Here is a 16,553-nt window from a genome sequence, read left to right on the forward strand (position 1 = left end):
AAATGATCACAAGAACGGTGAGCAAAAATCCCAGAACCACACGGGGGGACCTAGTGAATGACCTGCAGAGAGCTGGGACCAAAGTAACAAAGCCTACCATCAGTAACACACTACGCCGCCAGGGACTCAAATCCTGCAGTGCCAGACGTGTCCCCCTGCTTAAGCCAGTACATGTCCAGGCCGTCTGAAGTTTGCTAGAGTGCATTTGGATGATCCAGAAGAGGATTGGGAGAATGTCATATGGTCAGATGAAACCAAAATATAACTTTTTGGTAAAAACTCAACTCGTCGTGTTTGGAGGACAAAGAATGCTGAGTTGCATCCAAAGAACACCATACCTACTGTGAAGCATGGGGGTGGAAACATCATGCTTTGGGGCTGTTTTTCTGCAAAGGGACCAGGACGACTGATCCGTGTAAAGGAAAGAATGAATGGGGCCATGTATCGTGAGATTTTGAGTGAAAACCTCCTTCCATCAGCAAGGGCATTGAAGATGAAACGTGGCTGGGTCTTTCAGCATGACAATGATCCCAAACACACCGCCCGGGCAACGAAGGAGTGGCTTCGTAAGAAGCATTTCAAGGTCCTGGAGTGGCCTAGCCAGTCTCCAGATCTCAACCCCATAGAAAATCTTTGGAGGGAGTTGAAAGTCTGTGTTGCCCAGCGACAGCCCCAAAACATCACTGCTCTAGAGGAGATCTGCATGGAGGAATGGGCCAAAATACCAGCAACAGTGTGTGAACCTTGTGAAGACTTACAGAAAACGTTTGACCTGTGTCATTGCCAACAAAGGGTATATAACAAAGTATTGAGAAACTTTTGTTATTGACAAAATACTTATTTTCCACCATAATTTGCAAATAAATTCATTAAAAATCCTACAATGTGATTTTCTGGAAATGTTTTTCCTCATTTTGTCTGTAATAGTTGACGTGTACCTATGATGAAAATTACCGGCCTCTCATCTTTTTAAGTGGGAGAACTTGCACAATTGGTGGCTGACTAAATACTTTTTTCCCCCACTTGCAATCCAGAGCAGCCTCATCTACTGGGATACACTCATGTGTTTTATGTTTACTTGAACCCTCGCACACCGAACAGATAGGCTCTTCATGCTCCAGACAGAACAGTGTGAGTAGCTTGCTGTGCAGACTGCAGACATGTTTTGTATCTGAAACTTTCTCACCCGACATACACAGGTTCTTCAGAGCAAGGTCGATCGAATCCTTATAGCATTTTATCCTGCACACTGGACATTCCCATGATTCCATCTGTTTCCAGTATGACTCCAGACAGCCTGTACAGCAGATATGGCCACAGGACAGGAGGACAGGATCCTTGAGGGTTTCAGAGCACACAGGACAGGAGAGATCCTTCTCTGGGACAGACGCCTCGGAAGCCATTTTCACACTCTCCAATGGCATTTGGAGTGAGATTACTTTCAATTTCAAGACTTAATCAGCAGCTTGTTGTGGGGGTAGAGAAATCTATAAGCCATTTTCTAAAAATAAAATATCAGTCTCTGGTTTTCTCAGCTGTTTGTATTAGTCTTGTTTAGTGAGCAGGGATTTAAATATCCGTGTTGCTGGAGCTTCCTCCTGCTCATCAGTAGCTGCTGGAAGTCTTACAGCTGGAGTAAGTTGTGATTTACTGTGCTTAATTTGAGTAATGTAGTGACAGAACAGGTAATTAAAACACCAGTTTAATGTTACTGTCAGGGACTTTATTTTGGACCGGGGCCTGCTGGGTTAAACATTACACCCCGCTCTAACACTAGGGGCGTAGTAGGGAAAATAACATGGAGATCTACATGTGTACATGGGCAATGCACATACTGTACTAAACATACACATTGGTACAGAATACCTGTCTGTGCAAGAAAAATATAATTCAAACAAAGCACAAGACTCTAAATATATTGTTTCGTACAGTAGTTTATTCAAAATGGAGAAAATAACAAATGTGCAGCAAAGTAATAAATCTATGTGCAAAATCACAATACAATTAATTGTGTGTGTGAGTGAGACAGAGATCCAGAACACACCATGAACACTCTCCCCACATGCCTCTGATCAAAATAAATCTCAAAATAGTCAACCCCAATACAGACTTATATTCAACCTAACCAACCTGTTCAACCTAACCAACCTGTTCAACGTAACCCTGTTGGACAGGAAACATTTCTTGAGAACACAATAAACCCTTTATGATGCATAATGATAACATAACACATAATACTGTATGGTTAAATCCAAACGGATTGTGGATGAGATACAGTGGGGAAAAAAAGTATTTAGTAAGCCACCAATTGTGCAAGTTCTTTTCCAGAAAATCACATTGTAGGATTTTTTATGAATTTATTTGCAAATTATGGTGGAAAATAAGTATTTGGTCAATAACAAAAGTTTCTCAATACTTTGTTATATACCCTTTGTTGGCAATGACACAGGTCAAACTGTTTTCTGTAAGTCTTCACAAGGTTTTCACACACTGTTGCTGGTATTTTGGCCCATTCCTCCATGCAGATCTCCTCTAGAGCAGTGATGTTTTGGGGCTGTCGCTGGGCAACACAGACTTTCAACTCCCTCCAAAGATTTTCTATGGGGTTGAGATCTGGAGACTGGCTAGGCCACTCCAGGACCTTGAAATGCTTCTTACGAAGCCACTCCTTCGTTGCCCGGGCGGTGTGTTTGGGATCATTGTCATGCTGAAAGACCCAGCCACGTTTCATCTTCAATGCCCTTGCTGATGGAAGGAGGTTTTCACTCAAAATCTCACGATACATGGCCCCATTCATTCTTTCCTTTACACTGATCAGTCGTCCTGGTCCCTTTGCAGAAAAACAACCCCAAAGCATGATGTTTCCACCCCCATGCTTCACAGTAGGTATGGTGTTCTTTGGATGCAACTCAGCATTCTTTGTCCTCCAAACACGACGAGTTGAGTTTTTACCAAAAAGTTATATTTTGGTTTCATCTGACCATATGACATTCTCCCAATCCTCTTCTGGATCATCCAAATGCACTCTAGCAAACTGCGGGATTTGAGTCCCTGGCGGTGTAGTGTGTTACTGATGGTAGGCTTTGTTACTTTGGTCCCAGCTCTCTGCAGGTCATTCACTAGGTCCCCCCGTGTGGTTCTGGGATTTTTGCTCACCGTTCTTGTGTTCATTTTGACCCCACGGGGTGAGATCTTGCGTGGAGCCCCAGATCGAGGGAGATTATCAGTGGTCTTGTATGTCTTCCATTTCCTAATAATTGCTCCCACAGTTGATTTCTTCAAACCAAGCTGCTTACCTATTGCAGATTCAGTCTTCCCAGCCTGGTGCAGGTCTACATTTTGTTTCTGGTGTCCTTTGACAGCTCTTTGGTCTTGGCCATAGTGGAGTTTGGAGTGTGACTGTTTGAGGTTGTGGACAGGTGTCTTTTATACTGATAACAAGTTCAAACAGGTGCCATTAATACAGGTAACGAGTGGAGGACAGAGGAGCCTCTTAAAGAAGAAGTTACAGGTCTGTGAGAGCCAGAAATCTTGCTTGTTTGTAGGTGACCAAATACTTATTTTCCACCATAATTTGCAAATAAATTCATTAAAAATCCTACAATGTGATTTTCTGGATTTCTTTTTCTCAATTTGTCTGTCATAGTTGACGTGTACCTATGATGAAAATTACAGGCCTCTCTCATCTTTTTAAGTGGGAGAACTTGCACAATTGGTGGCTGACTAAATACTTTTTTTCCCCCACTGTACAGTACATTCACTATAACAGGATCATTCCCTCCTAGCAAATGTCTAGTGCAGAAGAGTTCCTTATCATACCCAGCTACCCCGTCGTACCTGTACAACCTTGATGTTCTCTTTGGAAAGCAAGCCTTGTTTTGTTTAGATTGATAGAAAAATGTTACGTTCTCATAAATCCAACCAATTTTGTATGCAATCATTGAGGACACAAGTAAATGAAAAAAATGAATTGTAGGAGGAGCTCTTAGAGACTGGCCTGAAGCCCTTAGAGGAGCAGCTGGAGGGATTTAAAGAAGTTAAACAAAGCTTTGAAGAAACGGCAGAGCTTATTAAGGTAAGACAGCCTTGTAATGTTACAATGCAATATGCATATGAAAAGTGTATCAGAATGATTTTTTTTAGCATTTGGCTTGAGCCAAAAGGGGTCCCATAAATGGACATAAATATTGCCCAGAAATGACCTAATTGGACAGAAAGGGGTACACCTTCCCATGACTATGAGCAAAAGCCTTATACTAAAGATTGTGTGGTTTTAGGAGTCTAGAAATGGATTGTTATATCATGGGCATATGAACCATACAGGCAACACTCAAGCCAACATTGTGTAAACAATAAGAGACTAAAGTTCCAAACTGCCTCTTTAACAGTACTGTGTGTTTTGAAAAGCTTTTCAGATTGATATGAATTACAGTGTAATGCCTGATGATGATGATAACACTAACTGTCTCCAGAGCCAGGCCCAGCAGACAGAAAAGCAGATTCAGGAGGACTTTGAGAAACTTCACCAGTTTCTACGATATGAAGAGGCAGCCAGGATAGTGGTCCTAAGGGAGGAAGAGGAAGAGAAGGGTCGAAGGATGAAGAAGAGGATTGACGATATGAACAGAGAGATGGCAGCCATTTTAGACACAATGAGAGCCATAAAGAAGGACCTGGTATCTGATGACATCTCATTCCTGCAGGTAAGGACCAATATCTCTGTGTTGTCTATAATTTATTTGGGATACATTTATTGATTAACTGATATGATTGATTTCAGTGATTACATTTATTATTGATTTATTTGCTCTTTTGTTCTCCTGCAGAACTACAAAGACACGTAAAAAAGGTAAGGCTATGTCCCTAACCCTAAGTGACGGGCCTCTTCTCTCGCTCTTCCCTGTGGTTCTGAACCCCACCGTATCACTAACTCCTGAATGTTATTCTAGAGCCCAGTGCACAAGGCCAGATCCAGAGCTTGTTTCAGGAGCGCTGATCGATGTGGCAAAGCACCTGGGCAACCTGCCGTTCAGAGTTTTGGAGAAGATGCTGAAGTCTGTTCAATACAGTGAGTCTGATTTTATTCTTACCAATGTTCATATCTTCACAAAAAATAGTAAATTGCATTCAGACAATTTCAGACAAAGAAAAATATCAATAATCTCCCAGTAAATTAAACAAACAGTGGTTATCTGGTTTTAAAAATGTCTCTCTTTTTCTCTGTTCAGCTCCTGTGATTCTGGACCCTAACACTGCCCATCCATGTCTCATCCTGTCTGACGATCTGACCAGTATGAGATTCAGTAATGGGATACGGCTGCTTCCTGACAACCCAGAGAGGTTTGATAACTATCGCATGGTCCTAGGCTCTGAGGGCTTTGACTCCGGGACACACAGTTGGGACACAGACGTCGGGGACAATACAGTATGGTTTGTAGGTGTAGTCTATATGTCTGTCCAGAGGAAGGGAGTGGTACAGACTGGACTCTGGCGTGTAGTTTATTATAATGATAAATACTGTGCACGTTGTCCAAAAGGGCCACAGACTGTCCTAACACTGGAAAGGAAACCCCAGAGGATTAGAGTGCAGCTGGACTGGGACAGAGAAACACTGTCCTTTTATGACCTTGATAATAACACACACCTACACACGTTCACACACTTTTACCGAGAGAGTGTTTCCATACATCAATATTGGCAGTGATCTCTACCCTGCTAGGGTCTTACCAGGGAAAGCCTCTGTAACAGTGGAACAGCATGTTATACCTCCCCACGTCAGCTCTTCTTCCTTTTAACTTGATCAGTTGTTGTTGTGCACTGACACTGTGGAAGGAACCACTACCTCCGTGATTTAGATTTGTTCGACAGGATTAAATTATTAATTGTATTATCATATGAATGATTATATGTTAACAACAGAAAACGAATGGATCGAACAAAATGCATTCACAAAACTTTGCTGATCCAATAAAAACAATTGATTAAACAATTCAAAATGTTACTTTTATTCTCTATGTATTTCTGTACAAAGAAAGAAAACGTGTCACTGCAGGTGATCACTGTAGAATATATTAAAACAATATAAATATCTATCATTGATACATGTTTAGAGAACATGTACAGCTTGTCACAGTTCATAGTCCATGTCTGGCTGAGTGGGGGTTGAAAATGGGATTCTGGAAGAGGTGGAAGTTAAGAGTTGAATTTCAGGTAATACAATTATTTAAACTGGCAGTCTGGCACTGAACATAACATTTATCCTGAAGGACCTTGGACCTTCTCTTCCAACACGATTGAGAATGAGGTGATCGGGTTAGGGTTAGGGTTATTTTTTTTATTTTTTTTTAGTCATTTAGCAGACGCTCTTATCCAGAGCGACTTACATGAGCAATTAGGGTTAAGTGCCTTGCTCAAGGGCACATCGACAGATTTTTCACCTAGTCGGCTCGGGTTATGAATTGAGATAGAGCCTGATAGAAAGTGGTAGGGAATGAGAGGGGATTCTATGGGACAGAGACTACGAACCAGAAGTTATCCCGCCTTATCCAAAGCTTTGACACTCATCTCTACTGTCCCTGACTCCACTCTCCGAGGTTGTCTCAGGAGAAGTCGGGATATGCAAAAAACAAATTTCCCCATTTCACACATGCGTATAATACAAACGTATACATGTTTGAAACAGGACAAACATAAACATCCATCAAATGATTTTTATTACGTCAGACCCCGGAGGACACAGTGCACACAAACCCATACCTCAACAACTAACGTAATGGGATAAAACATTTTGAAACAGAGGTGGTATTACTTGTCCAATAGGAATCCCCAGTTTCTGGTTCCAGACAAGTCTCTGATACCACCTACAGGCCAGTGTATTAAATGCGGAGGAAAAAGAGGAAAAACATTACGCAAATTATTTTTTAAGTAATTATCAAAATGCTAATACCTTCATGATTTGGCAAATAACTATATATTTAAAATACAATTAGTGCACTTTTGCTATTTTCTCTTGTCACAATTAGTACGGTAGTTAAGTGCAGTATACCTTGATTGAGAAATATAAGATAAAATATGAATAATATTGATACCTACAACTATTTGTCTTCCATTTTGTTTTCATGTCTGCCAGTATTTCCTGCTTTGGAACAGAATCACGTCCTGGCGTTCTTAGGTCCTAAACGCCAACATTAGCTACATCCAGCTAGTCACATGACATCACACACTTGAACACTTTATAACAGTGAGGGGGTGTTGGAGTGTCTAAGCAGCTGAGAGGACACAGGCAAGCAATGCTACGCCTGAAAATCTCTAAGAACCCAGGGAAATGTACAGCTAGCCAATACCTGCTGTTGGCGATGGCTGATTCTGTTCTTGGTATTGTCTATGGTTTTGGTCTGTGTGTGTGAGAGGCCCTAGTCAGGTCAGGTGTTGCTGGTCAGCAGCCTCTCCTGGTTGTGCTTGCGGAAGAAGGCCTTCCCAAACTCATAACAGCTGATCATAATGGCACAGGCTGGGGCCACCTTGATCACCCTGGGGAGGAAACCTGGGAGAGAGAGAGAAGTAGGAGAGGGAGTGAAAGCGGGGAGAGAGAGGGGTGGAGGAGAGGGAGTGAAAGGGGGGAGAGAGAGGGTGGAGGAGAGGGAGTGAAATTGGGAGAGGGGGTGGAGGAGAGAGGGAGTGAAAGGGGGGAGAGAGAGGGGGGAAGAGAGGGAGTGAAAGGGGGGAGAGAGAGGGGTGGAGGAGAGAGGGAGTGAAAGGGGGGAGAGAGAGGCGTGGAGGAGAGAGGGAGTGAAAGGGGGAGAGAGAGGGGTGGAGGAGAGAGGGAGTGAAAGGGGGGAGAGAGAGGGGTGGAGGAGAGAGGGAGTGAAAGGGGGGAGAGAGGGGTGGAGGAGAGAGGGAGTGAAAGGGGGGAGAGAGGGAGGGGTGGAGGAGAGAGGGAGTGAAAGGAGGGAGAGAGAGGGGGGAGGAGAGAGGGAGTGAAAGGGGGGAGAGAGAGGGAGTGAAAGGGGGGAGAGAGGGGTGGAGGAGAGAGCGAGTGAAACGGGGGAAGAGAGGGGTGGAGGAGAGAGCGAGTGAAAGGGGGAAGAGAGGGGTGGAGGAGAGAGCGAGTGAAAGGGGGAAGAGAGGGGTGGAGGAGAGAGGGAGTGAAAGGGGGGAGAGAGAGGGGTGGAGGAGAGAGGGAGTGAAAGGGGGGAGAGAGAGGGAGTGAAAGGGGGGAGAGAGAGGGGTGGAGGAGAGAGGGAGTGAAAGGGGGGAGAGAGAGGGGGGAGGAGAGAGGTAGTGAAAGGGGGGAGAGAGAGGGGTGGAGGAGAGGGGGATAAGGATAGAAAGAAGGTGATAAGTTAGGAGACTAACCTGAGGTAACTGTGTGTTTTGGGTGAACTATCCCTGTAACCTGACCTACCTACAAACAGTCCACCCACGCCGTTCTCAGCCACAATCTTGGTCATCACACTGAGAGTGGAGGAGGAGGCCTTGGACGACACTGCAGAGACACACGAGTACAGGATCACTACACATCAACACATCACAAGGATGATTCCATGAATCAGGTGATCAGCCTGGAGTTCTATACCCACAATTCATAGCCTGGAGTTCCCCTATCTCCACCTGCCTCCTGGTCTTCACTACATCGAAGGGCAGCGTTACTATGGAAGCGATCTGGAGGAAGACCAGACAGCATAAACAAGGGTTAGAAATCACACTTATATTTGACAATGCTGCCCTCCAGCAGTTTTAGATGGAATAACACCATGTCAGCAGAGAAGAAGAGTTATAGAGCTTGAATACCATTAGAAAGGTACAAAAAGCTATATCAGATATTCTATGTTCAATATATCTAGGTGCTCTACTAGACAGAACCGTTTGAGTTGAGCTGAGAGGGAAGCTAGAATACTCACTGATCCAGACACTGCTCCGGATATGAAGGTGATGGCAAACGTTGGCTCTCTGATGTTGTTGTGCTTACACAGCCACACCTTCCCCTTCTCATAGTTATACCAGTACATGGCTGAGGAGGAAACACACAACATGCAACTCCTGTTATCAGACAGACACTAAGAGACAGTTAGAGAGAGAGAGAGAGAGAGAGAGAGAGAGAGAGAGAGAGAGAGAGAGAGAGAGAGAGAGAGAGAGAGAGAGAGAGAGAGAGAGAGAGAGAGAGAGAGAGAAAGCTAGAGAGAGGGAGAGAGATACAAGGAGAGAGAGAGAGCTAGAGAGCGAGAGAGAGCGAGAGAGTGAGAAAGCTAGAGAGAGGGAGAGAGAACAGGGAGCTAGAGACAAGGAGATGGAGAGAGAGAGAGCTAGAGAGCTACAGAGAGAGAGCGAGCGAGAGTTAGAGAGAGAAAGCTAGAGAGAGGGAGAGAGAGAGACAGATGGTGTTGTATACCTGAGAGATATAGAAAAATAGACATTGTGTTGTGTCTACCTGAGAGATAGAGATATATATTTATAGACATTGTGTTGTGTCTACCTGAGAGATAGAGATATATTTATAGACATTGTGTTGTGTCTACCTGAGAGATAGAGATATATATTTATAGACATTGTGTTGTGTCTACCTGAAGATAGAGATATATTTATAGACATTGTGTTGTGTCTACCTGAGAGATAGAGAGATATATTTATAGACATTGTGTTGTGTCTACCTGAGAGATAGAGAGATATATTTATAGACATTGTGTTGTGTCTACCTGAGAGATAGAGAGATATATTTATAGACATTGTGTTGTGTCTACCTGAGAGATAGAGAGATATATTTATAGACATTGTGTTGTGTCTACCTGAGAGATAGAGAGATATATTTATAGACATTGTGTTGTGTCCACCTGAGAGATAGAGATATATATTTATAGACATTGTGTTGTGTCTACCTGAGAGATAGAGATATATTTATAGACATTGTGTTGTGTCTACCTGAGAGATAGAGAGATATATTTATAGACATTGTGTTGTGTCTACCTGAGAGATAGAGAGATATATTTATAGACATTGTGTTGTGTCCACCTGAGAGATAGAGATATATATTTATAGACATTGTGTTGTGTCTACCTGAGAGATAGAGATATATTTATAGACATTGTGTTGTGTCCACCTGAGAGATAGAGATATATTTATAAACATTGTGTTGTGTCCACCTGAGAGATAGAGATATATTTATAGACATTGTGTTGTGTCTACCTGAGAGATATAGATATATATTTATAGACATTGTGTTGTGTCTACCTGAGAGATAGAGATATATTTATAGACATTGTGTTGTGTCTACCTGAGAGATAGAGAGATATATTTATAGACATTGTGTTGTGTCTACCTGAGAGATAGAGATATATTTATAGACATTGTGTTGTGTCTACCTGAGAGATAGAGATATATATTTATAGACATTGTGTTGTGTCTACCTGAGAGAGATAGAGATATATTTATAGACATTGTGTTGTGTCTACCTGAGAGATAGAGATATATCTTTATAGACATTGTGTTGTGTCTACCTGAGAGATAGAGAGATATATTTATAGACATTGTGTTGTGTCTACCTGAGAGATAGAGATATATTTATAGACATTGTGTTGTGTCTACCTGAGAGATAGAGATATATTTATAGACATTGTGTTGTGTCTACCTGAGAGATAGAGAGATATATTTATAGACATTGTGTTGTGTCTACCTGAGAGATAGAGATATATATTTATAGACATTGTGTTGTGTCTACCTGAGAGATAGAGATATATTTATAGACATTGTGTTGTGTCTACCTGAAGATAGAGATATATATTTATAGACATTGTGTTGTGTCTACCTGAGAGATAGAGATATATTTATAGACATTGTGTTGTGTCTACCTGAGAGATAGAGATATATTTATAGACATTGTGTTGTGTCTACCTGAGAGATAGAGAGATATATTTATAGACATTGTGTTGTGTCTACCTGAGAGATAGAGATATAGTTATAGACATTGTGTTGTGTCCACCTGAGAGATAGAGATATAGTTATAGACATTGTGTTGTGTCCACCTGAGAAGGGGACGTCTCTAAGCAGTGTGGGTCCCCAGCCCCTCCAGAGAGACCGCCAGCCCTCGTTGCGTACTGCAGAGCAGATAACCTCACTCAGCTCCCTGTACGAATGTCTCTGGGCCTGCATCTTAGTACGGATCAGCTCCAACGGACTGATCACTGTCACAGAGCCCACTGACTCACAGAGAGACAGAGAGAAAGAGAGAGAGAAAACACTTATAAGCACTACAGGCTGAAAGAGCAGATAAACAGAGCAGTTAAACAATTACATTTCTTTCTCACATGAAAAGGAGGTCTGTAGTTTCCACATTTATTTGACATTTTGCAGGATGAAATCTCTTGAGATGCACCATCTAGTTTTCAAGTGTCCCAATATATATATATTTTTAAATTAAAGTACTTAGTAAGAAGAACAATATGGCAACTACTGTCTAATAATAATAACAATTAAATAATTATAATGATAATAAAATAAAATACAATTACATTAACAGCATAAAAGGTTGTTGTACAACTACTAATAGGCTTATAACTAATAAAAACTACTGCTACAACTACTAATACAACTAAGTACCTACAATATACTGTATACATACATATTTACAAATATCCTCACATGGTGATGTTTCTATTAGTTAAAAACACAAACAGTTTGTTCTTAACATTTGAAAAAGGGCTTTCGTAAATTCACTGTGTGATTAGAATGGCCTGATTTCTATAGGTAAATGATTCCAGTTGGGCCGTTGTATCTGAAAGATCTTATTCCAACCCCCTTGGTATTTGTAATTGCTGCCGTTGTTAAAAGGAGCAGTGTGTGTTTTGTAAAGTTAGGTGTTCCTTAATATATACAGGGACATTTTAGTTGATACATTTAAAAAGGAACTGGTACCAATGCAGTTGTCTTCTGTTTGGGAGTGAAAGCTAATTTAGTGATTCATACATTGTTCAATAATGTCTTATAATGGCATCCAAGAATGAATCTGCCGGGGCGGCAGGTAGCTTAGTGGTTAAGAGCGTTGTGCCAGTAACCGAAAGGTCGCTGGTTCTAATCCCCGAGCTGATTAGGTGAAAAATCTGTCGATGTGCCCTTGAGCAAGGCACTTAACCCTAATTGCTCCTGTAAGTGGCTCTGGATAAGAGCGTCTGCTAAATGACTAAAATGTAAATGTAATAAGAGTGTCTGCTAAATGACAAAAAAATAAAATAATAGATAGTTATAAATGACATCTAATTCGCAAAGTAAGGTCTTGGTTGTGTTTTGATAGATGATATGACTATAGTCTAGGATAGGAAGCAGCAGTTGGGTTACTAAGGTATTTCTAATGCATAGACAACACAATGTTTATCCCTCTCAGGTATACATCACCACAGTGACCTATAAGGTCAGCTTACCTCTGGCGAGGGCGCCTGCTATTAGAGGCGCCTCCTCTGTGTGTGACCCCATCCTGACCCTCAGGGCAGCACGCAGTTGGTCGTAACACGTGAAGTAGATTACCGTAGCCGGGACCGCCATGATACTGCAAGAATCATTAACATACATCAGAGATGCAAATCTAATGTTTCCTCATGAATCGTCTAAGACCCATGACTCACAAAAATCAGGCATTACAAACAGGAAGCAAACATCCATATATGAAATATCCATAAACAATGAATAAAATAAATCTGCTTTTATCATATCAGACACAAATCAGATGGGTACAAGCAATGGGCACAAATAAAATGTTCCCAAATGAATCATCAACAGCCCATGACTCAGCATCAGCTGTTACCACACCACTCAGACACAAATCCATGCCTGAGAGATTTAAAAAAAAACTTTAACAAATCAAATATCGATAAACCCTGAGTTTACAAAATCACAGTGTCCATCCGTACTGCTCAATACAAATGAGCAGAACTTAATGGGAACGTAAATGTAAATAAATGAATTATCAATAGACTATGAGTCTGCTGAATCACAGCGGGCCAGCCACTCAAGACACAGCTGACCATAAATCAGTGCTGAAGGAGAGTAAGCAGTGTGAATTAGTAATGAGGCAGAGAAACAGCAGACTTCAGACTCACAGGGTTGGAGGGAGGCCGCTCCATAATGACCTGATCCCTTCCCTGCGGACTATCTTAATAAAGGCATCCTGCAGAGAGAGGGTTAAAGAACCAGAGATAAAGAACTAATGCATGATACTGATGTACATGTTTATAAACGCTTAAGGGTCGCACCGAATGTGGATCTCCCATTCGTCTACCGTTTGTTCAGCACGCTGTTGATGTCTAACTGCCAACATTTTTGTGTGATTCTACATGTAAAATCGGTTCGCACTCGGTTCGCAAATTACAGCCGGCACTCTGTTCAGAGGAGCTAAATACTCTCGGCAGGCAAATGCTATCGGTGTGTCCGAACCTTTATACATGTTAATAATGCTTGTGGTTAGCTTTCGATGGGTCCATCACTTAAGGCTGGTGCCAAGTCCCACCTAGGGCTGTGGCGGTTATGACATTTTGTCATCCGGTGATTGTGAAGCAAATAACTGCCGGTCTCACGGTAATTAACCGTTAATTAACATAAACACATTTATGTACGTTTATGTAAACACATTTATAGAGTTATTTATGTAACAAACGTTGGGCTATATGTTTAGATTTTTAATACATTCTAAGGCTGCATGGAGTGACTCTAATTATGATTAGGAAAAAGTCGCATGAAAGGCATGAGCTCTGCTTTGTTTTTTTTGCGCAGGTTGTACACACTTCATCAGTCTCTCATTCACAATTTGACAAGCACTTGATAATGCCTCGAATTTCCCAGTGGCATCCCTTTTGTGTGGCTGTAATGCCCCCTAAATAAATCCATGCTTTTTGCGGCCAGTGGCTGTTGTGCCCTTGGGCTGAATATAATAATTATAATTCCCTTCTCCCGGCTGCGCGCTCCGAAGCTCCTCTCACTCACATGGTTCTCAGTCACGTGATCGGGTCTTTCTCACAGATTACAAGTGAAGACAGACACATCGGGGACGCAACTGCATGCGTCCTTATCCAATTCCGAGGCGCATATTGAAGATATTGGAAGAACTGTCCACATTTACTTTTCATCAGCCAACAAGATGAGTAGGCCTAACGAACAGCAAAAGCACTAGCCTATGTCAATCTACTATCCCCCATAGTACAAAAGTTGACCTATTCTATTCTGTGCAGGAAATAAATATTCCAAACATAGTCTGGGACAGTTGTGGGATGCGATTGATCCCAAATTAATACAACCACTAGCATCCAAAAAAATGGTTTAAGTAATGAGGCTGACGCAACAGATCAGAACGTTTAGCTTAAAATGTTTATAAACTATTAGGCTATTTCGTCACATTATAAGCGCAGCAATGCGCACACGGCAGTAGGCTTTAAGCACAAATGTTCCATTAGCAGGAGAACACCAGTCTCAAAAGTGACCGCAAATGCGATTATGCATGTGATGATTTTATTATAAAGGTGCATTTTTATGGTGAAAATTATCTTCCCCAAACTTGAAACTCACACGCTGCATATGTACGCCAGTTAGGCTCTACACCCGTTGTAAAGCGTTGTAAAGCGGATTAATGTGCTTAATTTTAAGAAGTTATTTGGCCACTTTAGTTGTGATACAAACCTTATCAAAACATATAGGCCTATGGGCTAGGCTACATGAGGTGTGCGACTATGATTTGAAAAAGTCGCAAAAAAAGGCATGCACTGTTTGTTGCCTTAAACTGGGCATCATTCACAAGTGATATTATATCATTCACAAGTGATATGCTAATATAAAGAGAGGCAATGTGCTTAATATTAGGAAAGTTAAGAAATAAATATATAAATAAATATAGTAGGCCTAGCCCATAGAAAGCTGATGGGATCTTCATCTTTTTAAAAGAGGCCATCACTCAGTTTTCTCAAGAAATTGCATAGCCTATAGAAATGTTGCTCAACATGAGCTCATGTGCTCTCATTAAGTGATTGATTAGATTTTCGTTTTCATTTGCATTGATGTCAGAGTGATTAGAGGGACACTAGATTGCTGAGTACCAGGCAGTTAGCAAGTTTGGTAGGCTACTAATGACCATCAGCAGCATCAGAGCTTGGAGAAGCATAATTACCATGACTAAATGGTCATGTGGAATTTGACTGCCATCATGACCCGTGACCGCCGGTGTGGCGGTAATATGGTCACCGTAACAGCCCTAGTCCCACCCCACCCATAGCTTCTAACCCTTGGCCACTTGTGCAGATCTGTAAGGAATGAGCAATATAGTAATATCTCAATGTTTCCCTCTGATAGGCTATACAGAATTTTCACCATATTGCACACGATACACACCAACCCAAACCTTGCATATCTACATGGGGGTTGGTTGGGAGTTGGGTAGAGGTGTTTACCAGAGTGCCGTTGAAGTGGCCGGGGGCCTTGTACCAGGCCTTGGAGTTGCCGTTCGTACACACACAGGTATGGTCCATCAGGCCGTTGCAGTACACAAAGCATTTCCCTGGAGAACAATGGAAGACACACATAATGGATTGAGCACTGTGGTTTAGAGAGGCCAGAGGAATGGTAGGTTACATAGATTGTTGTGTTTTATTACCTTTGGGAAAGGGACTTTTCTGAGCCTGGAGTCTGATCTTGACAACATCCAGAGGTGTGACTGAAAAAAGACAGTTGTACAACCAGTTTAAATATTTACATTTTAGTCATTTAGCAGACGCTCTTATCCAGAGCGACTTACAGTTGCATACATTTTCATACTGGCCCTCCGTGGGAAACGAACCCACAACCCTGGCGATGCAAGCGCCATGCTCTACTAACTGAGGTACAGGGGACAAATATTTAACTATAATAGTTACACTATCTCATTCATATATATATGTACGTGTGTGTAGGTGAGGGTTCCCGTGTCCCAGTGCTCACCGAACAATGACGTCAGGAGAGCCCCTGAGCAGGAAGCCAACATCTGTTGAAATGGAGTAATGCCATTGCTGTCGACGGGCACAGGACTTTGACCAGAATGACCACTCATCTTGCCTAAGAAAGACATTCAAAACAACATTTGATTCAGTTGTTGTTATGAACATTTATTTGATTAATAAATGATTGTTGACTTCAGGCCAGTGATAATTTGTAATAATTATGTTTACCTTAGAGAAGCTTCTTGCTAGCTATATATCAGGAACTAGAAGCTAACTTATCTATCTAGCTAGCTACTCTTCCACAGTGGACAAGTAGTCTTGCTCTTGGTTTCCATTAGTTTGTCCTCTTTGTCAACGACGGAATCAAAAGCAAACCCATTTTAAATGTGATGTCCCGATATTCTTGTTTTTACTTTCAGCAGAGCACATTCTTGGCACAGGGAGAGCCAGCACGTGGTTACAGCTGCACAAGCTAGTTAACTAAACGAAATCCCTAGAAATATTACAAATTCCATTTTCTCAATTGATTCTTCGTTAAGGATACAATTATCAGTTACTTGCTTGATCGATTTTTACTTTTTTTTAAAGTCAGAAAAAATATGTGGAAACATT

At 41.7% G+C, this 16,553-nt stretch overlaps 1 protein-coding gene and 1 pseudogene across 2 annotated transcripts; one reads left to right on the forward strand and one right to left on the reverse strand.

The window, feature by feature from the left end:
• Positions 1-3,788: 3,788 nt before the first annotated feature.
• Positions 3,789-6,001, forward strand: LOC311139333 (nuclear factor 7, brain-like; annotated as a pseudogene). The gene is made up of 6 exons (XR_014615488.1): positions 3,789-3,839; positions 3,977-4,075; positions 4,473-4,703; positions 4,827-4,849; positions 4,950-5,068; positions 5,229-6,001. The product of XR_014615488.1 is annotated as a nuclear factor 7, brain-like (transcript).
• Positions 6,002-6,696: 695 nt separating this feature from the next.
• On the reverse strand, positions 6,697-16,544 carry slc25a40 (solute carrier family 25 member 40). The gene is made up of 11 exons (XM_084176108.1): positions 16,170-16,544; positions 15,943-16,056; positions 15,620-15,679; positions 15,417-15,523; positions 13,083-13,150; positions 12,408-12,532; positions 11,016-11,189; positions 8,901-9,010; positions 8,580-8,661; positions 8,405-8,485; positions 6,697-7,543 (listed from the first exon to the last, which is right to left on the reverse strand). Exons 2-11 carry the CDS (start codon positions 16,049-16,051, stop codon positions 7,422-7,424), a joined length of 1,038 nt encoding a protein of 345 aa, XP_084032234.1. The 5' UTR covers positions 16,052-16,056; positions 16,170-16,544; the 3' UTR covers positions 6,697-7,421.
• Between the last annotated feature and the right edge of the window lie 9 nt (positions 16,545-16,553).

This window comes from Coregonus lavaretus (genome assembly GCF_964263955.1).
Source record: "Coregonus lavaretus genome assembly, chromosome: 13".
NCBI lineage: Eukaryota > Metazoa > Chordata > Actinopteri > Salmoniformes > Salmonidae > Coregonus > Coregonus lavaretus.